The sequence below is a fragment of the Zea mays genome, chromosome 9 (genome assembly GCF_902167145.1).
Source record: "Zea mays cultivar B73 chromosome 9, Zm-B73-REFERENCE-NAM-5.0, whole genome shotgun sequence".
In the NCBI taxonomy this organism is placed as follows: Eukaryota; Viridiplantae; Streptophyta; class Magnoliopsida; order Poales; family Poaceae; genus Zea; species Zea mays.
In genome coordinates this window covers 123,516,758-123,539,382 of record NC_050104.1, presented here as the reverse complement: position 1 = coordinate 123,539,382, position 22,625 = coordinate 123,516,758, and the positions used below count along the sequence as shown (strand labels likewise).

Sequence of the window (22,625 nt, the reverse complement as noted above, 5' to 3'; positions counted from 1 at the left end):
AGAAGGGTGTTTAGTTTGAGAAATCACTCCAACCAAGATAAGGTAATATATTATAAGTCTATTTCTCAAATTTGGTAGATAACCATATTCATCATGTTAACTATAAGAAAGGAATGAGGTGGTGATAGAGCAACTAATTTTATTCTACAAACCAAACAAAAAAAAAATGAGAAGTGGGAAGTATTAGCTTATTTCTCAAACAAACACCCTATAATTAATTTAAGGGCAACCACCCGCATGATATTCTTGGCCCCTAATCTGAAGTGCAGATCAATTCTCCATCTCTGTCTTATCTTCTCGATTTTCCCTGGCTTCGTTCCGAAACCCAATGTTTACCATCCCTGATCTCTTGATTTTCCCTGGCTATGTTCTGAAGCCAATGTTTTCCTTACATTTCCCTCCCATATGTTGCACACAGCACTGCTCATCCTATGGTTAGGCTTATCTTTTAAAATGACTAATTACTCATCATGCGTATATATCCATTATGTGTTCGCAACTTCTGCATGAACTATTTTTCTTTCTTTCTTGTCCTTCTCTCTCTCTCTATCATTTTACGAGCAAGCCTGGGTAAAACACAACTCTTGCGATTGACTTCGACTCTAGAAGCTTAGGGCTCCATGAGTTCGATTCTTGAATAATTTTGAATAAAAGTCTAGACATATTTAACGGCATACACCGACATGAACTCTGGAGAAAATGTATAAACATACACATACACATGAATACACGCGCATCAGCAGATCTGACAAGCGCCTAATCAAGAAACTGTCTGCAGACTGAATTCCCATAGCTTCTTGGCCAACTCAGCATCCGAGGCTTGCGAGCTCGGGCTGGCTATATTACAGTTAGCAAAGTACTTCCCACTTAGCCCCTTCACTTGAGGATGCACTGCCACATAGCATGTTGTCGCAGCGCCCTTAACAAAGATATTAAAAGGAATTAGTCAAGGGCCAATGCATGTTCCGCCGACAAGGGCGCGCGGAGTTAATTAAAAAAAATCAAAAAGGTTAAAGCCAACCTGTTCTACGCTTCTACGCACGATCCTTCCAACGGTGTTAAAAAAAGCTGTAAAGATACTGGGAACAGTTAGAAAATAAATGCCATTGTAACGGGAGCTTCATCTGAATGTTTTTGTTCATGCAGGGCGAGCAAACTGTTGAGATGTTTTGATGGATCTGAGGTATTTTCTGTTTCTTTCTTCTTCTTCTTTTCAAACAACGAAATCGATCTTATTTAGGCTTGAGCAAGTACCGGCAATGATGGTCCTGCCAAAGGCCCTGAAAAGGTTCGTGGCGATGAGACCAGGATGAACTGAATTGGCTGAAATGTTCACTCCTTCCTCCTGTTCATGCAATGGACATTGTTTCTTCTGTCATTAGACATTCTTTTGTATGAAGAGTTGAGAGAACTTGTGATACCTTGAAGATCCGGGACAATTCATTTGTATGAAGGATGTTGGCGAGCTTGGATTGGCCGTAAGCAATGAAGTCGTTCAAACTACGTACAGCAGATTTGCAGCTGGTGTTATTTATATACGTAAGCACTAGCAGCATGATCATCGACCTCCCAATTTCGCGAGAAAAATTCAGAATATAACTAATGGACTACCCGGATGGATCACGGATTGTTTCGAAGCGTATCCCTTCAGGATAGGTCATCACATGCCCTGCAGATGTCACATTGACGATCCGTCCCTCGGTGCCTGTGTCCCTGCACGTGCTCTTCATGTTCTCCAGTACGAGGTTTGTTAGAAGAAAATGACCTGCCACCATTCAAGTCTAATGCTGCTACAGTACCAGCAGGAATCGTTCTCATACATCATAATTCAAGTGCCGAAAGTGAGGTAGATTAAACAAGACGCGCTGCAAAACGAAATCGCGGTTCGAATAATTTTTGGGCTAATGACACACACCGATGTGATTTGTTGCAAAATGCAGCTCCAGACCGTCGCAGGAACGTGTGCAGTTCCTTGTCATCACTCCGGCGTTGTTGCTGCCGAAAAGAACGTCGAGTCAAACCAAACACATTCAAATGCTGTAAATCCGGGCTGTGTTTTAATAAATATTTGGCTAATAAAAAAACTAAGTCTTTTTTTTTAAGATTACACTCCGTACCATCTATTTGGAACCTCAAGATGATGAGTTAAAATAGTCTAAAGTTCTACGACTAAATTTTAGATAGTGGTATCCAAACAGGGCTTTAATGCATTTACATTTAAAACGTTGGAATTCAAATGATATAGGCTGCGACTATATATATCAAGCGAAAGAGTTTCTAGCCTAGCGATTAAGGACTTCCGAGTAGCATCTCTAAGTCCTGGGTTCGATTTCCCTCGGCAGCGAATTTTTAGGTTTGGTTAAAAAAGTCTCCTTGTTGTGTCTCATCTGCTCTCGGATTGCATTGTCCTGTGCGCCACCTTTCGGTTGGGCCGTTGCAGAGTGGACAGTTGACGCCGGTCCGTTAGTGATAGGGGGCCAGGGTTCGGAGATTTTCTCTACTTGCTTTTACTTCTACGAAAAGAAACATCAATTAATAAAGACATTCAGCTTGCTTTGATGAACAGAAACATCATTCAGCTTGCTTTTATGAAAAGAAACATCAATAAAGTCATTCAGCTTGCTTTGATGAACAGAAACATCAATAAAGTCATAGATTCGACAGAGGACAATTCCAATCTAGCTAGAGTTTTGTAGTTATAGATTAATATAAAAGTTACCGGTAAAAAAAAAACTATGCTCTTATTAATGGATATATTTTTAGAAATGAAATGTTCATCCAATTATCTATCTTCCCTCTTATATCGTCTACCAATTAATCACATATACCTTTATATCTTAGTTTTCCTTTAGATATACTTTACTGATATGAAATTATTTTCTTTTATCTCTTTCAAAACTGTAGTGATATATCAGGTTTTTGCTTAGTTGACACACTAATTAATAGCTACAGAAAGCGTAGCTTATGAGTTGGAAATGCCTAGCACATAAAGAGTATATATTATGGGTTTTACATTACTAGAGGTTTGAGCCTAAAAAGTTGGGTTAGCTCGGCTCGTCGAGCTAATGAGCCTTACCATAAGCGCGGACTCGCTTTCCAAAATATAATATAAAATCTCAAAAATAATTTAAGTAACATATATTAAATAAGTAAATTAAATATATCACTAATATAATATAGAAAACAAGTTAATTTTTTTAAGTAATCTTAAGAAACATAAACTAATCGTCTATTTAGTACTAACACTATATGCTAATTAGAACTTTATGTAATAAATTATTGTATGGTCAAGTCACCAGCTAGCTCACGAGTCACCGAGCCGAGAATCCGAAATGGAACGCTCTTTTCTCGAGCTAGAAAAATAGACTCATCTCGACTCATTCTAAACACCAAGCCATTCCGAGCCCACTCATCGAGTCCGAGCTTTTTTACCGGTCCTATTCGTAGCTAATAGTTAGCTAGAATTAATATCAGTCATATACTATTAGCTAGCTAAATTCTATCAGCTAACGACAATCCAAACAAAACCTAAGACTAGAAAGATTTGTTCGCCCTTCTTACATGAGAATGTTGAGGGGCAGTTTGAGAGAGTCGAACTCGGAGGCGAATCTCCTCACGGAAGCTATGGAGCTGAGGTCCAGCTCCAGAACGTCGATTCTTGCGTCGGGGGTCTTGGCCACGATGGCATCCTTGGCCATGAGCCCGGCTGAGACGTTGCGGACGGCCATGACGACGCGCACACCGCGCAGCGCCAGAACGCGCGCCGTCTCCAGCCCGATGCCGCTCGTCGCACCTGCAGAGCGCGCGAGCGCTCAGGCTCAGCTCATATATGGCATTGTTTTGCCGTAAATGACAGTCTCCAAAACTAGGTCGTTCCAGCTTGCAAGTCCGGCGCGGCCGGCCAGGCCCGCGGTGGCGCGTCGCTCATATATCACAAAGCCCGACCGCCGTGGGATGGTCCGGCTGTGATCATACGAGCGACCAGCTGGGATGCGAGGTAAGTATATGTACCTGTGATGACGGCGACCAGAAGGTGGCCGTCGACGCCGGCGGTGACCTCCTCGGCCGTGGAGGCGCCAGAGAAGCCGGAGGGTCCTTTGCGGTAGAACCACCACATCACGAAGAAGATTCGTCAGGGCTCTCTAGTTTGTTATTAGGTGGGGGATGGGCCAACATAAATACTAGAGCAAGCGATGGTATCTGACAGCGAGCGTGACCGGAAGTCAGCAGAGACAATTATTTTAGTCAACACGCGCAAACAGTGTCATTTGTTATTAGGGGAAGCAGGGATATAATCAGATCAAATAATAACGGATATCACTGAAATCATATTTGTTTTTATATTTTTATTTGGATTTAAATTTGAATACGGATAACTTCGGATACGAATACGAATACGAATGTTTTCGGATACAAATACAAATAGCTGTGTGTCGAATACGGAACTAGTCGGACACGGATATTGTTGTTAACGAATTTTTTGTTAGATACAATATAAGACATTATTCCACACATATCGTGGTTGTAATCATTTATTAACTCATTGAGTTCAAACATTTTCTTAGCATTATATGTGTACATATGTTACGTTTTTATAAAAAATCATGAATTTTTAGGCAATGTGCGTATTATTAATTTATTTTTTATAAAATCATCGAAATGCAAATAAGTTACCAAGACTAATAAACATTATATAAGAATATAACCTCAAGTCTTACATGAAAATGATAAAGTGAAGTATTGATTATGTTGAAACTTAGATACTTATAGTGATTTCATGTGTAATTCACGCAATAAGTGAAATGAAATAAACACTATCATATTATAGATTTTATGGCCCAAATACTAGAGCAAGTGACGGTACCTGACGACGAGCGTGACCAAGAGTCAGCAGAGGCAATTATTTTAGTCAACACGCGCAATTAGTGTTATTTGTTATTAGGGGGAAGCAGGTAAAATTAAAGAGAATTTTCAAACTCAATTAAATGCACAAACAAATATGCAGCATATGATGCAACAATATTCATATAGTTTTACATTATTTTAGTAATTCATTTTAGTGAAATGCTTAATTTATGGAACACACATTATTAGGAAATACTATTTTGAATGTAAAATTAAAGGTTCTTCCACAATTTAATATTTACTACTTGTTAAGTTTTAGTAGAAGTTAATATATAACCTCTGCCCTGCATTATTTTATTCCAAACATTTTTTAAAGAGTGCTTTAATTATATAAAGGGAATAATAAATAGATTGAAATTCACTCTTTTATTTGTTGCTCCAACTTTTAGTTTTAAGTTTTGGATCTAAGTTTTGAATACCAAATTCTTACTTATTATTGTTTATTTTAATTTAGAGAGATGTACTTTATAAAGGAAGGAAATCATTATTAGAAGACATTTTATCCTAAATCTTTTGGAGAAACTTTTTATAAATCTCAAAATAGGATTTCAAGTGTTATAGACACCCATGCACTATGGTTGGAAATATGCACTCCATGAGGGGACAAAGTGAGCATGGAAAACTATGTTAGCTAATCATGAAGAAACTAAAGTCGTTTGAGATGTTTCCTCATGAAAATGCTAATAGCATGTACTCTCATTTGAATGTTCTTCTAGAAGAAATCAATGGGTTGGGACTCACCCAATTAACACAATCGAACGTTGTGAGAAAAAACCTAAATATTCTCCAAATTGATAAGTATGGGCACATTTTCACTGTGCTTCATCCAATTGATCTATCCACCACCATGCTCAATTGTTGGGAAAGATCAACGCACATGAAGTGTACATGCATATCAATACTCAAGATGGCTTCTCTTCAAACAAAAATAAGGACTTGGCTCTCAAGGCCAACCATGAGAAGAAGGGTAAAACAAAAATCAAACATAATCTCGAGAGCTCAAATGACAATGAATATGATTATGTGAACCTAGCACTTATATGGAATAAAACAACAAAAATGCTAATGAAACTTAATAAAAGGACATCAAATTTGATTCAATAAAGAAGAATTTTTTCACTACTAGCAAGGGAAAGCTCATCTTGAAGATGGATTAATACAATTATGGTGAACTTGATCGTCTTTCTCATGAATGATACATAATTGATGCGATCTTTGAAGACTATAATCCATTTAACTATAACTCTAACGGTGAGCACATGCGCCAAGTAATAAGAGATACACAAACCTCAATTAAACGCTAGGCCTAAACCTAGAGTAAGTGTGATAAGCGATGGTGAAAGGGAAATGTGCTATATGCCATTTATATAGTGGTTTTGGTGTTTTATGATCAAAAATAACATTGTGATCTAACTAGTTTGCTAAGTGTATGAGTGCATGTCCATAAGAATCATTTTGAAGGATTTGATGCAACATATAACTTAAATCAAGGCTTGAAGGTTATGTTTTAGATGAATGAAGTTCGAGGGGTTCATAAGTTTGGATAAATTATAAATGCCCTTATGAACCTATTTGAGCACCTTAAAGGGTCTAGAAGTTTAGATTTTGAAAAAAAGTGTATTTGGAGCCAAGTTTGAGCTAAAACAGAAATTCAACTTGGATAAAGCAAAGAAGTGAAGAACTATGACTTAGGTCCTATTTGGTATGGCTCCAACTCCAAACTGTAGAGCATAGTTGGATGCTAGCCAAACACCCAAACTCCACAATTTTTCGGAGTTGTCCAACTCCATGGAGTTGGTGGAGCTTAGAATATTTTGAGACTGGAGTTTGGAGTATCTCTTTTGCAACTCTAGAAATCTTAAATATTAACATAGGCTTGAAATTAGGAGGTAACTACCCACCACTGCCACTTACACAAGAAAATGGTTCGCTTATATTTTTCTCCTCTTCCTCGGTGCTCCTCGCTACCAGCATCACAGATCTTCAATGTCGCTCGTCGTTGCCCAATCGCGATTTGCCCCTGCGCGGTCGTGCGCCTACAGTCCGGTGACATGCGCCCGTCGTTCCCCAGTCACGGCCTACCCTTGCGCGGTTGTGCGCCTGCGCACCAGTGGCATGCGCCCGCTGCACCCCATCGAGCTTGCGTCCACTGCGCCCTCGCCAAGGAGTGCGCGACCAGCCTAGGCGAGCGTGGCGCCGCCTAAAATCTCCTGCCTAAATCTGCTTACATGTGTGACCAGACTAGGAGGCATTGGTTGCGTGCCTTGGAATGTCCCTCTACTAGCTTGCGTGCTCATCCCTACTCTAATTGCTTGTGTGCTTTAATGATGTGCATTTTTCTTTTCAGTTTTTTATACTTTGGCTACGCCTACATATATTGCCTTAACGTGGAACTAGATATAAATTAATAACATGTCATACTATGAAATATTTAGTTGTATACAATGGACATGTAATATGTTGGTATTTTAACGTTTGTCATGGTCATTTTCTTTCATATTCATGGTGAAAACAGTCTAATATCCAAACACCTCCTTCTAGGCAGCTCCAACTTCGCGTGGAGTTTGCTCCACTAGAGTGGAGCAGAGATATGTGGAGTTGGAGCCATGCCAAACAACACCTTATAGTAATTAAACATACTCTAAATAAGTTTGTCTAAATCATAGTAATGCCCTCAAAGATAGACAAAATGAATTGAGGTAGAAGAGCCCATTTTGGACTAATCTCCAATAGGTCATAATGCATCAGACCAAGTACACAATGAAGGAAGACTCTAGGTTTCTGTGGCTTGGTGCACCGGACTACTTATACAGAGAGAGCATGGCTTCGATGGGATGGTGCACCGGACCACCTACGCACATTGGTCTGTTTTTTAAGATCTAATCACTTGGCGCACCGGGCGAGACTCGTTGAGTTCAACGCCAAGTTCCTGCTCCAATGGCTACTCTAAAGGCTACATGACATCACGAGATCCGATGGTGCGCCGGACTAGTATGGTGCCACCTAACATAGTAGCTTTCTGTTGATTACATAGGCTAACAGAAGGTCCGGTCGTACACCAAACCGGTCCTGTGCGTCCAAATCAGTGCCGATTTTTGAAATCTTACCAAACTACTATTTAAGAGGGTTTTGGCTATAAATACCCTCAATCGGCTATTGCAAGACACAAGAGTTGTGCTTTCATTCCTAAACATTAGTGCAACATATTCCAGTCATTCCAAGAGATCCAAGCGCCACCACTGAGAAGAAGTGATTAGATTCTTTTACACCAAGCCTTCTTTGATCCACGGGTCAACGAGGGGAGTCATTCTGTGCGAATCACTATTGGCCTCTGCCCCAAGGCACCCCACGGGTCGAGCCGCAAGGGTCAAGCGAGGTGGAGAACAAACAAGGGAGAATCAGACAAACTTGTAAAAATCCACTCGAGCTGATCCGATATGTTCAGGCCGACTGAGCCGCCAGCCTTGTGTGCTCCCTGCTATCATGCCAGCCCGATAGAGTACGACGCGGACAAAATCTTTCTCTTCCCCACTTATGACCTATGTGTTAGAAATATAGACATTTTTCATATCATTTTAATTCCATAAATTAACATTATGATGATGACATATAAAATATGTTTAATCATAGAAATCACTATCTCAAGTATATCCATAACAATATGGATCAAGAGAACATAAAGCATATGAATCATATAAATATAATAAGCATATAAACATGGAACATGTATTATTATGTAACAACTGAAAATAAACAGATAGCAACATAAACATCATGACGGTAAAATTAAAACAAACAGATTTATCATATTACTAGTATGATCAGGCATCAGACATGTCATGATATAATACGACAAAACAGATTGGATAAATTTATGGCTATAAATAAAACAGCAGGTATGAACATATATAATTTGCAGAATGTAAAACAGTAAGGAGATGAATTGATCATACCCTTCCATGCGCTCGGAGGATCTAGATCCTTGTCCAACTTCACTTGTCATGTCACCAGGAAGAAGACGTTTTGGGCAGTCGCGTGGACGCTCCCCAAAAACCTAATTGTCGATCCCTCGTGCAAGGTCTCGAACGGCAAGGGCTCCGGAGGCACCTGCCCTCTCGCTTCTCTGTGCGCGCAGAGTCACGAGATGGAAATACCCTCACTCGGCGGCTGGACTGTGATTCTGAAAGTGGTTTTTCGCGTGTACCGAGTGACAGGGGTGCTCCTCTATTTAACCTCTCGCAGAGGGAAGCTGAAGGAGAAAGGTCGTCGAGTCACGCCAAGAGTCGGTCAGCTCTCGCCGAGTCATGCCATGAGTCGGCCAGCTCTCGCCGAGTCACGCCATGAGTCGGTCAGCTGAAGGAGAAGGGTCACTCGGCTGACGAAGAGACAGGCAACTGAAAGGTTAACGCGGTTAGTGAGTGCTAAAAATTAACACAACCACACCACGCCCGCTCGCCTGCCTGCCTGCCTGCCTCGCCACGCCACGCCACGCCACGCCACGCCCGGCCCGGCCGACGGCGGACGCGCGCGCGCGTGGCACGCCCTTGTCCATTTCTTGACTTCTCAAGTTAAGTGGAATAAATCCCACCATATAAGTCAAGCCAAAAGACCCTTGGACTTCCAATGTGGTACTATTGGTATTCTCCACCATTACACACCATAGAGTTTATTCAATAAATGGGCCAAGCCCATAAAAGATCCAACAATCCCCACCAACCTCTAGGGTTTGTAATGATGAAGTATCAGAATCACAATCCTTTGATATACCAGTGTTTCGATGGAGACTGTTAAGTTGAACATCCATCTAGAATAAGAGTTTCACTCATTCACAACTGAACAATGGACTATGCCTTGAATTGACAGTTTTGTGCGAAATAAGATTCACTCAAATCCTTTGCTGATACTAGGCTGCAAAAGGGTATTCCCGCTGTTTAGAAGCATATAAGTCACACTTCGGTGCATTTCATGAGTATTTAGGGATTACCCAAGTCCCATAGACTGTGACCAGCAGTCTGACTCATATAGGTGTATTCCTCAAAAGATGTTCTGTAGGACAACATCTCACCTTTGTAACACTCTTGGAATACATTAAGGTAAAAACCATCCTGCCGTACAGATAGGAAAGATGTGCATCAGAAATGAGTTAAGGAAGGGATCTTTCCTCGCAATCTACTCCTAGCTTGTTTCTCCACTCTACTTCACGGGATCTCCGATCACATAGAGCAGGTTACCACTAGAGTAGATCTCACATGGGTCTCATACCCATTTCCCTCGATGCACTTTCTATCACATTGTGTGATAGACCCTTAGTGAATTGATATGCCAGATTATTCGATGTGTGGACATAATCCACAGTTATAACTCCGGAGTTTTTCAACTTTCTGACAGATTTTAATCTCCTCTTAACATGCCTTGTAGACTTCATGTTATTCCTAGAACTGTTAACCTTTGTTATCACCGTTTGGTTGTCACAGTTCATGGAAATAGTCGGTATCGGTTTTTCAACTACCGGTAAATCCAATAGGAAACCACGAAGCCACTCAGCCTCAGCCCCAGCAGTGTCTAATGCTGCGAGTTCTGCTTCCATTGTAGACTTCGTTAAGATAGTCTGCTTGCAAGACTTCCAGGAAACAGCGCCACCTCCAAACAGAAACACATATCCGCTTGTGGCATAAAGCTCATCAGCATCAGAAATCCAGTTGGCATCACAATAGCCTTCCAGCACTTTTGGGTTTTCGGTATAATGAATACCGTATGTCATAGTACCTTTCAAATACTGCAACACTCTCTCAAGAGCACGCCAGTGATCATCTCCTGGTTTCGACACAAACCGACTTAGCTTACTCACAGCATAAGAGATGTCTGGCCTTGTTGCACTTGCAAGGTACATGAGCGAGCCAATGATCTGGGAGTATGTCAATTGATCCCTTACTATTCTCCGATTCTTTCTTAATAGCACACTGGGGTCATAAGGTGTTGGAGCAGGATCACAGTCACTAAAACCAAAGCGACTCAATACCTTTTCCACATAATGGGATTGTAACAAAGTTACCCCACCATCAGCTTCTCTAACAAGCTTGATGTTTAGAATGACATCAGCTTCTCCCAAATCTTTCATTTCGAAATTGCTCGATTGAAGATTTTTAACTTTCTCAATCACATTGAGATTTGATCCAAAGATCAAGATGTCATCAACATAAAGGCACATCATAACAGACTCACCCCCACCATACCAATAGTATACACACGTGTCAGATTCATTTACAACAAAGCCAGCTGCTGTAAGAGTATTATCAAACTTTTCATGCCATTGCTTAGGTGCTTGTTTTAGGCCATACAATGATTTTATCAACCTGCACACCTTGTTCTCTTGACCATCCGCAATGAACCCTTCTGGCTGATCCATATAGATCTCCTCATCCAACTCTCCATTTAGGAAAGCTGTCTTAACATCCATCTGATGAATGATAAGACCATAAGAGGCTGCCACGGCTATTAATGTGCGAATTGTAGTCAATCGAGCCACTGGTGAGTAGGTATCAAAGAAATCTTCACCCTCCTTTTGGGTATATCCTTTGGCCACAAGCCTTGCCTTGTACCTCTCGATTGTACCATCAGGCCTAAGCTTTTTCTTGAAGATCCATTTGCAACCTATAGGTTGACAACCATAAGGACGGTCAACGACCTCCCAAGTTCCATTAGACATAATAGATTCCATCTCACTCCTTACTGCTTCCTTCCATAAGTCAGCATCAGGAGAGGAATATGCCTCATTAATGGTAGTTGGTGTGTCTTCCACAAGGTACACTATAAAGTCATTACCAAAGGATTTTGCAACCCTCTGTCTCTTGCTCTTTCGAGTGACCATAGTGTTATCCTCCTCAGGGATGCGCACGTGAGAATCCTCAGCATGATCTACAGGAATCGACAGTTCGTGCTCATGGGGAATTATAGTCTCATGACTTGTATCACTAGGTGTATTCTTCATGGGAAACTCATTCTCAAAAAATGTTGCGTCTCTTGATTCCATGATAGTATCAACATACATATCAGGCACATCAGATTTTATAATTAAGAACCTATACCCAGTGCTGTGAAAAGAGTACCCAAGGAATATACAGTCAACAGTTTTAGGCCCAAGTTTACGCTTTTTGTTGATTGGCACATTTACTTTAGCCAAGCAACCCCAAGTGCGCAAATATGAGAGATTTAATCTTCTCTTTTCCCATTCCTCAAATGTTGTGATCTCTTTGTTCTTTGTTGGAACTCTATTCAGGACATGACATGCTGTCAAAATCGCCTCACCCCACCATGCCTTGGATAATCCCGTTGTACTCAACATGGCATTCACCAAATCTGTTAGAGTGCGGTTTTTCCTTTCAGCAATCCCATTGGATTGTGGTGAGAATGGCGGTGTCCTCTCATGAATAATACCATGTTCCACGCATAACTCATCGAACACATTAGAGAAATATTCTCCACCTCGATCAGACCTTAACCGTTTTATTTTCCTCTCAAGTTGGTTCTCAACTTCAGCTTTATAGGCCTTAAAATAATTGAACGCTTCATCTTTTGTTTTTAAGAGATACACATAGCAAAATCTAGTGGAGTCATCTATAAAAGTGAGAAAGTATCTTTTACCACCTTTGGTCAAAATTCCATTCATCTCGCACAGATCAGAATGAACAAGTTCTAGAGGTGCCAAACTCCTCGCCTCAGCAGCCTTGTGAGGCTTGCGGGGTTGTTTTGATTCAACACACACATGGCACTTAGACTTTTTGACCAAGTTAAATTTAGGAATTAAATTTATATTTGCTAACCGCATAAGACAGCCAAAACTTGCATGACAAAAACGTGAATGCCATAAATCCGACTCATCAGAAAAATTAACAGAATTCACCAGTTTATTACACACATCATGCAGTGATAAGCGGAATAAGCCTCCGCAGTCATATCCTTTACCAACAAAATTACCATGTTTCGACACAACACATTTATTAGACTCAAGAACAACTTTGTATCCATCTCGACATAGCATAGAAGCGCTAACGAGATTCTTCTTGATAGAGGGCACATGCTGCACGCTCTTCAATGGCACCGTCTTTCCCGAAGTAAACTTCAGAATGACCGTACCAACACCAAGAACATGAGCACGTGATCCATTTCCCATTAACAAGGCGCCAGACCTCCCGACCTGATAGGTAGTGAACATAGAGGCATCAACACACACATGAATGTTTGCACCACTGTCCATCCACCACTCAGGTGAATTACAGACTGAAAGAACAAATGGTAAAGAATTACCATACCCAGATGTTCCACCTTCAGTTTCAGTGGTTACAATATTAGCTGATTTCTTGTCTTGAGTGAACTTGCGATCAGGGCACTCTCTTGCCCAATGTTGATCACTGCCACAGACAAAGCATCCTCCCTTTCCCTTGTTATTGTTGTTCTTCTTTTTAAACTGTGCTGTTTGAACATGTTTATTTGCGTTCTCTGGTTTGTTCTGGTTTTTCTTCTTGTTAAACTTGCGGAAGTTTCTCTTCTGCACCACATTAGCAGTAGAGGTCTCAACACCTTTTCCACTGTCCTTTGTTCTAGCCCTTTCCTCAACATCAAGAGTACCAATGAGCTCTTCCACATTGAACTCTTGTCTCTTATGTTTGAGAGAGGTAGCAAAGTCCTTCCAAGAAGGTGGCAACTTGGCGATTATACCACCAGCCACAAACTTGTCAGGTAAAGGACAAGGAAAAAGTTTGAGTTCCTTAGCTAGTGCCTGAAACTCATGAGCCTGTTCCACTACAGATCGGTTCTCAACCATCTTGTAGTCATACAGCTGCTCCATGAGATACAGCTCGCTACCAGCGTCAGTTACTCCAAACTTTCCAACAAGTGCATCCCACAACTCTTTCCCTGTGGGAAGGATGATATAGCTTTTCTGGAATTTAGTATCCAGTGCGCTAATCACTGCTCCTCGAAAGAGGTTGTCATCAGCCTTAAACTTAGCCTCATCCTCAGGAGGTAAGTTGGCAGGCTTGCCCTCAGCGGCATAATAACATGACATTGCAGTTAGCCACAACTCCATCTTAGCTTTCCATATCAAGAAGTTTTTACCATCAAAAGGATCAGGCTTTAGCACAGCAGCAAAACCTCTGATAGAAAAATGCCTAACATTAGGTTTTTGGATTGTTAGAAATATAGGCATTTTCCATATCATTTTAATTCCATAAATTAACATTATGATGATGACATATAAAATATGTTTAATCATAGAAATCACTATCTCAAGTATATCCATAACAATATGGATCAAGAGAACATAAAACATATGAATCATATAAATATAATAAGCATATAAACATGGAACATGTATTATTATGGAACAAGTGAAAATAAACAGATAGCAACATAAACAGCATGACGGTAAAATTAAAACAAACATATTTATCATATTACTAGTATGATCAGGCATCAGACATGTCATGATATAATACGACAAAACAGATTGGATAAATTTATGGCTATAAATAAAACAGCGGGTATGAACATATATAATTTGCAGAATGTAAAACAGTAAGGAGATGAATTGATCATAGCCTCCCATGCGCTCGGAGGATCTAGATCCTTGTCCAACTTCACTTGTCATGTCACCAGGAAGAAGACATTTTGGGCAGTCGCGTAGACGCTCCCCAAAAACCTAATTGTCGATCCCTCGTGCAAGGTCTCGAACGGCAAGGGCTCCGGAGGCACCTGCCCTCTCGCTTCTCTGTGCGCGCAGAGTCACGAGATGGAAATACCCTCACTCGGCGGCTGGACTGTGATTCTGAAAGTGGGTTTTCGCGTGTACCGAGTGACAGGGGTGCTCCTCTATTTAACCTCTCGCAGAGGGAAGCTGAAGGAGAAAGGTCGCCGAGTCATACCATGAGTCGGCCAGCTGAAGGAGAAGAGGTCACTCGGCTGACGAAGAGACAGGCAACTGAAAGGCCACGCCCGGCCCGGTCCGGTCCGGCCCGGCCGGTGGCGGCGGCGCGCGCGCGTGTGGCACGCCCTTGTCCATTTCTTGACTTCTCAAGTTAAGTGGATAAATCCCACCATATAAGTCAAGCCAAAAGACTCTTGGACTTCCAATGTGGTACTATTGGTATTCTCCACCATTACACACCATAGAGTTTATTCAATAAATGGGTCAAGGCCATAAAAAATCCAACACTATGCCCGCTAGGTCTAAGCATACCCGGGGAGGCCTGCAACCCCCGTGTGGAAAATAGAGCCTATGGGCTACGGAGGAGCGGGAAGGTCGACGAGGGAGAAAGATACAGACAAAACCCCGTAATGATGACTAAATCTCCTCTGTCAAGGTTATTTCCTAACCCTCTATTTTAAGCTATAAGACATTTTGGTTTTTATTAGATGGATAATTTTACAATACACATAGTAAATATATCTAAATATATAGTATAAAAATCAAAACATCTTATAATTTGAAACATGATACGATTGATGCAGAGATGCTGTGCTCATAATTCACCAAACCATGTATGCCAGCATTCTCAGACCTCTGAGGATCCTTGGATGAACACGAGTCCAGCATTGATCAGCCCCCCCTGGTATCAGACTTGACGACTTTAGCACTGATAAGTCATGAAGGAGTAGATGTTAATTATTTGCAGCAACTAAGGATCTGCTTAGGTACATAGGACTGTTTGCTAGCCAACTAAATTTTTAGGCTACTAATTACCCATACCCCGTCCAAACACGGGACTAGTAGAAGGGCTAATTTCTTAGTAAACGGTCAAGGGTCCAGCTAGTTCTTGTCCGACTTCGGTTAGCCAACACTCCAACTTAGGAGGTGTTTTAATGCACTAGAATATTAGTAGGGGTGTTTAAATGTATGAGAGCTAATAGTTAGTTGGCTTAAAATTTACTAGTGAAATTAGCTAGCTAACTATTAGCTAATTTGCTAAAAGTAGTTAATAGCTAAACTATTACCTAGACTGTTTAAATGTCTTTAGCTAATTTTAGCAGCTAACTATTAGCTTAGTGTATTCAAACACTCCCTAAGAGCGTCTTTAACAAGATGACTCAAAATAGTGCCCAAAATTTTAAAAATACTACATCATTTAAAGTGTTTAGGACACTAAAAATAAATTACGCTGCAACATTAATCCCTAAATCATGTATTTTAGGAAGTAAATTATATTATTAGGAAAGAAAATGTTAAAAAAATGTAAAAACAAGGGTAAAGAACTAGTCCGAAGTATAGTATATTTGAGGCACTTTATGGTGTACTTTATGGTGTGACCTATATTTTTTATGAAAATTTGTAAAATAGGATAATGTTGGAGCTATTTTTATTATATTTCAAGATAAATACTAATTTAAGACACCGTTGTAGATGCTCTAAGTAAGATCTAGCCCTACAAATTTACAGGATACAAATACTTGTTCATTGTAAGGTCAGGAGAAAGAATTCCACATAAGGTTTAACTTGCAGGCAGGCATTACAGTTTTAGGATTTGAACGTAAGCTCGTAGCAGCTACCAATTCAAGGCCTATTTGGAACACAGAAATCATGCAGAAAAGAACACATGGCACAAATAAGGGGGTGTTTGGTTTCTATGGACTAATGTTTAGTCCCTTCATTTTATTCTATTTTAGTGTACAAATTGACAAATATAGAAACTTAAATAGAGTTTTAGTTTCTATATTTTGCAATTTTGGAACTAAAGTGGAATAAAATGTAGGGACTAAAAATTAGTCCATAGAAACAAACACCCCCTAAAAGCACTAGTATAGCTATAAATCTCTTCTACGTTCGATGAACCGATGCTCTGGTCGTAGTCATAGCTGAGAATGGCCAAAAAAGAAATTTGTCAGGACTCCAAGGCTTCTGTGAATTCAAGGATGAACATAGATTCAGCACAGCAGACTGGGCAGTCTTGATTCTTGAAGCTAAAGCTTCAGAAGCCCAGTGCTTTCATCGATTAAGAGCTTAAAATTAAAATGGTCAGTTCATGGTATGCTCAGAAGAAAGGATACAAAGGAACTTGCAAGCATGCGTTAGCAGTTTCAGGATTTTGGCTTAAAGGTGGAGCCGATTTCAGCCAGCAATTCATCGTTGTCATGAAATCATGGATTACTGACAAATACAAAGGGAAACTGGGCAACAACGTACTAATCTTCTGCCAAGATTACTCTTTGTATTACTCTACAATAAATGCTAGAGATAATTTTCCTCTGTGGTGTTCCTGTCCTGTCCGGATTCTACCCGTGCATAACACATGTCAACAACACTCACCAGAGTCAACTAAGGATGTCTGCCTCCAGTTTCAGACAACCGCGAAAGCAGCCTCCTATCCAGCTTCACACCGGCTGACTCGGCATCTCTGATCAGCTGTCGGCACTTGGCCAGCCTCCCATCTGCCAAATAGCCCTCGATCAGACTGTCGTACATGTCGCCAGTTGGAATAAAACCAGCCTCCTTCATCCTTGACAGATAGCGGAGAGCCCTCCCCGGATCGTGCAATGCCACGCATAGCTTGACGATAACTCGGTAGGCCGGCAGATCAAGCAGGCAGCCTGCCTGCTCCATTTCCCACACCAGGGACAGTGCCTCTCGGTGCCTCCCGTCACGGCACCGGCTGTGGATCACCGTCGTGTACATCACCACGGTGGGGCTCCCAATGGCCCCCCTGAACCAGCTGAAAAGGCTCTCCACGGCTGCGTACCGTCGGAGCCTTATGCAGACCTTCATGACAGCCGTGCAGTCCTGTGGACGCAACTCCAACTCCGGCCTCTCGCCAAGCTCATCAACCAGTGCCGACGCAAGCCCGTAGCCTTCAGGTGTCCGGGTGGCTTCCAACATCAACTTCACGTAGATGCTGGGGTGCAGCGTCCTGTTATTGATCCTTGCAAGTTCCAGGAGCTTGCGCACGCGGTCTACTTTCCCCGCCCTGATGAACCCGCTCGCCATGGCCTCGAGAACGGCACGGCTGGCCGTGGGCACACATTGCTCCAGCGCAGACTCCACTCTGAGCCGTTCAAAGCGTGCCAAAACCTCGATGGCCGAAGCAAGAACACGATCGTCAGGGAACAACGGCACAGCTTTCTGCCTCTGGGCCCAGCACAGTGTCTGGAGCGCGCGCTCGGGGAGCCCCATGTGCCCGAGCTCACGAATGGTAAGTGACAGGGAGCCTTTCCGGAGGAACCTCGCCCAACGGTCGAGCACCGTGGAGACGTCGTGCTCGGGAGGAAGCGCTGCGATCTCCCGGGCAATCCCGAGAAGGAACTCCGGTTTCTTGCGCACCTGGTCGCTGAAGCAAGCACGAGAAGAGAGCCCCGCTCTTGCAGCGAGGCGGACGTGCTGCTTCGGCGCAGGAGCCACGGGCAGCCTCGTCTTGTGCGGCAGTGGCAATGGAAGCGCCCTCTGCCTCGCGGGGTTTCGCGGCTTCAGGGGCTTCTGGCGCATCGGCCGGTCGAAGAGCGCCGAAATAGCATCGATCTCTTCTTTGCTCCAAATTAAATCCTCTGTTTCATCGTCCTCTTCAGCACCATTCTCGGCACATATCTCGTCACTGAATTCTGACTCCATCTCCTTGGCGAGACCTCTATCGCTATCAGATAACTCTGATGAGCAAGAAATCCGGGACGCCGAGGGGAAATAACCATGACTGCAGAACCCCCGGGATCTGAGATTCACCAGTGTGGGGCGAATGGCAGGCGCAGCCGGGAGCAGCCAGCTCCCCAGCGCAGTGGCGGCCTTCATCTCGGGCATCGGCAGTGGGAAATCCAAAACCGGGCATCGGGGGTGCATCTGCAGGCCTAATTAATTGAAACTACAAATCTTACTTGATCCGCCCTGAGTCGCTGGGGCCTAGCCACCGGTCGCCTTCGCCAAGCCGCGGGGCCGCAACCGCCGGACGCTTGGGCCTGGCCGCCTGGGGGTTGGAGTTTCGATGGCTGACTGGGGCTTGGGGGCAGGATTGGGAAGGGGCGGAGGGCACCGCGGCCGGCGGCCGAAACTTGAGCGCCGAAGACGACTGGGGCTACCTCGATTCCTTATGTAGACTGTAGACGGCGGAGCGGATGTCGAATTTGCCGATAGCCGGCCGAGAGGGGCTGGTCGAGGCTTCTCGGTTGGGCTTCTAAAATACATTTTTGGTCTTTAAATTTTTCGTGGTGTGTTATCTTCGTCCATAAACTTTTAAAATATATTTTTTAAAAACTTAATTGTTGTTCTGAGTCTTACTTATATCCAAACGCACTGTAGTTTTACCATGTAGGCTAGAACCGTATATAGACCTAGGAGTGGAAACGAGCCGAGCCGAGCTTGGCTCGGCTCGGCTCGCTCTAGGCTCGCGAGCCGGCTCGCCGAGCCAACGAGCCCAACTATAAATTTAAATCTGTTCTCTAAATTATAATATAAAATCTTAAAAATATTTTAAATAATATATTTTAAATTAGTAAAATAGATATATCACTAATATAATATAGAAAATAGATTATTTTTGTATAGTAATCTCAAATAACATAAATTATTGTCTACTTTGTACTAATATTATATGCTAATTAAGATTTTATGTAACAAATTATTGTTGGATCGAGCCACGAGCCAGCTCGCGAGCTGCACCGAGCCGAGCCGAGCTGGCTCGCTCTTTTCACGAGCCACAAAAACAGGCTCGGCTCGGGCTCGTTCTGAGCGTCGAGCCGGTCCGAGCCGAGCCGAGCTGCTGCGAGCCCGAGCCAGCTCATCGAGCTCGAGCTTTTTTTCCAGCCCTATATAGACCTCACAAGTGAGTCTATGTATATATTTTCTTTCTTGGTCACTGAGTTAGTCTGTCTCCTCTTCCACCGATGATACGACTTATTCTCCTCTTCGCGTGTGGTCTCTCTCCGCGCTGATCATGTATGACCAGGCAATACATATGGATAGAGGGGCCAACAGGGGTCGTGACCCCGCCAACCAAACTGAAATTTTTGCATGGATTAATTAGCCTAATTAAGCTTAATTGACCAAAGTTCAAACGAAATACCACACACATTATGCAACAGAATGGAAATCCTGTCGTGCGATGCCGTTCTTCGAGTAGGGCCAATCATGATATGCTGCTGCACACTCGCATCGTCATCCTTCTGTGCCCGCATGTCGCCTCATCGATAGGCAGACCACCAAACAAGAATAGGATGAGCAAAACATGTTTTAGTGAACTAGTTGTCTGCATTCAATTTCTGTTTCAGTGAACTAGCTACAAAAATGTGAAACAACCTACATGCGTTCAGAGTAGAAGCATGCGTGAGTTTCATCGGTTTCTCCTCCATCAACAACTTGGTCATCGTCAGCGTTCATAGCAGAAGCTAGCGTCGAGGGCGGTGGCACCCCCAACGTCGAAGTTGGCACCACGATCGAAGCTCCTCACCCCGTGGCGCGCCTGCAGGAAAAGCGGGATGAGGCGTCCATCGCAGTTATGTCCGGTTGGGCGCCCGAAGAAGGTGGATCCATAGGGCGAGCGCATCACGGGGCTGGTGACAGCATGACAATCGAACACGACGGGGCCATTGCCCTTGTCGATGTACGAGTCGCCCAGACTAAAGATGGAGTCGTAGAGGTAGCGCCGCCACGTCGAAGGGTGTGCTTCGCTCATAACGGTTCTGTTTTGGTACGTTTGAACGTAACTGAGACCCAAACAGTGATTGAGCCTTTAAGAGGCACACTTTAAAAGTTTATAGACCGGAAAGACACACCCGACAAGTTTAAAGACCGAAAATGTATTTTACTCAGCTGTTAATTGTCTTATGTTATGCATTGAAGCATTTCTAGCATTAATGTCCAGAAGCAAACTCACTAGTCATACTATTTATGGCATGTTTACGAGCAAAGTTTTTTCTTAGCTCCAATGCAATACCACGATATTTGACAATACTTTGGTATTTTATATAGAATGGTGTTTGGCAAAGGTTTCAACTCTATCAAAAATCATGGTTGTTGAGCACCAAATTTGGCACCTAGACAGTTAGAAAGTCCAACCTTATGGCCCGAACGATCCACAGGAGTAGCCCAGATGGTCAACGATTATATTAGTTCAAGCTAGAGTCCTTATCTCATGCGTGCTTATCCTAACAAACTCACGAGAAGTTGTTGGATATCACTTATGAACGGGTCCAAACCTCCCCATATATATATGAAGGGGAACGCCTGATTGAGAACACACATAATCCAATCAAACCAATCTATCTACAATATCATGCCTTAGGAGTAGACGTAGCATAGCTTTAGTTGTAGTTTCCTAATCTCAATCTTCACCTCTCTTCGACTCTAAATCGTCTAGACACGTTTTGGGTGACTTGTCGATCCTAAAGCAGCACAATCTCTCCTCCTCGACGGATTCCCTCATGAGAGACGAGATCAAGGTTCCATGCGAAGCCAATATGCCAGCATGGATGGTCTACCGCCTACACGTGGACGGTCAACGCCTCCGCAGACAAAAGTGTAACTATCTGCTCGAAAATGACCTACGCTGACGATCTGGTGATCTATCGCGATCCATCTAGCACCTTGCAGGGAGGACTCCAAGGACTTGACTCCCCATGAGTGGGATCTAGGGGGGATCTAGGGAATATTGGTCTTTGATCCCAAAGAGGTGGTGGCTCGTAGAGTAGAAACAAAGGTGGAGTTCAAGGCCACATTGCAGAGCTGACACCAAGGTCCTGCACGTCGTGTGGAGCCCCTAGAGTTCGTTGGTATTTGGCCTCGAACAGTGTCACACCCGGTTTTGGAAGGCAAACCGAATGCGAACCATATACGTGCCAGGATCAGAAACTCACGTACCACTACAAGAAACTGGTTAAAGAACGTGGGTGAAAAACCGTCGAACTTAATGTAATAGGCCGTCGAACTTACCATAAGAACGTGGGTTTACCGACGAATATAGCCGACGGCGATTTTTGGACGAACTTAAAGAAGTAAGTTCGACGGTCCCCACGTTCTTAAGGTTAAGAACGTGGGTACCGTCGAACTTAACATTAAGAACGTGGGTACCGTCGAACTTAAGGTTAAGAACGTGGGTTTTTAAGTTCGACGGGGGCCGTCGAATTTTTTCCCATAAGTTCGACGGCACCCACGTTCTTACATTTAAGTTCGACGGGGCCACGTGGTCGTCGAACTTATGGGTCCTGCGTGGGTCGGCAATGGCTGCCCATTAAGTTCGACGGTACCCACGTTCTTAACCTTAAGAACGTGGGTACCCACGTTCTTAACTCTTTCCAGAAAAAAATAAAAAAATACATAAATGAAAAATTAGACACACATAATATCACATGTAACACAGAATATCACATACAATACAGATTTCAAACACGTGGATATATGTTCATATCACAAATTCACACAAGTTCAAATACATAAGTTCACAAAGTCACATAATTAAGTCCAAATACATAAGTTCACAAATTCACATAAGTTCACATCCATAGTTCACATTTGTAGTTCACAAGTTCAAATACACAAGTTCAAACATTAGCTCCATCGCTCTCGATCAGGACATCGGATTGTTGTTCGTAGCTCCACCACTAGAATTGAGACATTTGTCCGCAAAGTTATCGTGAGGGGGAGGAGTCACTTGATGAGAGCCGGAATCCTACAAAATAAACCAAAATTCTCATAAATATACAACTGACATTAAATCACAAGTACACAAAGATATTAATTATGCGTGCAAGAACAG

General features: G+C 42.7%; 2 protein-coding genes across 5 annotated transcripts; both read right to left on the bottom strand.

Moving 5' to 3' along the window:
* Positions 1-500: 500 nt before the first annotated feature.
* LOC100272665 (Short-chain dehydrogenase TIC 32 chloroplastic) lies at positions 501-4,152 on the bottom strand. 4 transcript variants are annotated; one of them, XM_008660018.4, is made up of 8 exons: positions 4,012-4,152; positions 3,562-3,793; positions 1,916-1,995; positions 1,612-1,765; positions 1,422-1,521; positions 1,255-1,345; positions 1,022-1,079; positions 501-919 (listed from the first exon to the last, which is right to left on the bottom strand). In XM_008660018.4, exons 1-7 carry the CDS (start codon positions 4,115-4,117, stop codon positions 1,027-1,029), a joined length of 816 nt encoding a protein of 271 aa, XP_008658240.1. In that variant the 5' UTR covers positions 4,118-4,152; the 3' UTR covers positions 501-919; positions 1,022-1,026. The 4 variants fall into 4 exon arrangements, with proteins under 4 accessions (XP_008658240.1, XP_008658238.1, XP_035818035.1 ...); XM_008660016.4 differs by having other exon boundaries at positions 1,022-1,068; XM_035962142.1 differs by having other exon boundaries at positions 1,422-1,500.
* A 12,739-nt stretch (positions 4,153-16,891) lies between these two features.
* LOC100381697 (pentatricopeptide repeat protein PPR566-6) lies at positions 16,892-19,024 on the bottom strand. Its single transcript, NM_001174509.3, has one exon. It carries the CDS (start codon positions 18,716-18,718, stop codon positions 17,213-17,215), a length of 1,506 nt encoding a protein of 501 aa, NP_001167980.1. The 5' UTR covers positions 18,719-19,024; the 3' UTR covers positions 16,892-17,212.
* Positions 19,025-22,625: the final 3,601 nt, after the last annotated feature.

Coding starts and splice junctions, on each gene's coding strand:
- LOC100272665 (XM_008660016.4), bottom strand. CDS start 4,117: ATGTGGTGGTTCTACCGCAAAGGACCCTCCGGCTTCTCTGGCGCCTCC. Junction 1,996..3,561: donor CTGCCCCTCAACATTCTCAT/GTAAGAAGGGCG, acceptor TCTTTTCGGCAG/CAACAACGCCGGAGTGATGA. Junction 1,766..1,915: donor TTTTGCAACAAATCACATCG/GTGTGTGTCATT, acceptor GAATGGTGGCAG/GTCATTTTCTTCTAACAAAC.
- LOC100381697 (NM_001174509.3), bottom strand. CDS start 18,718: ATGCACCCCCGATGCCCGGTTTTGGATTTCCCACTGCCGATGCCCGAG.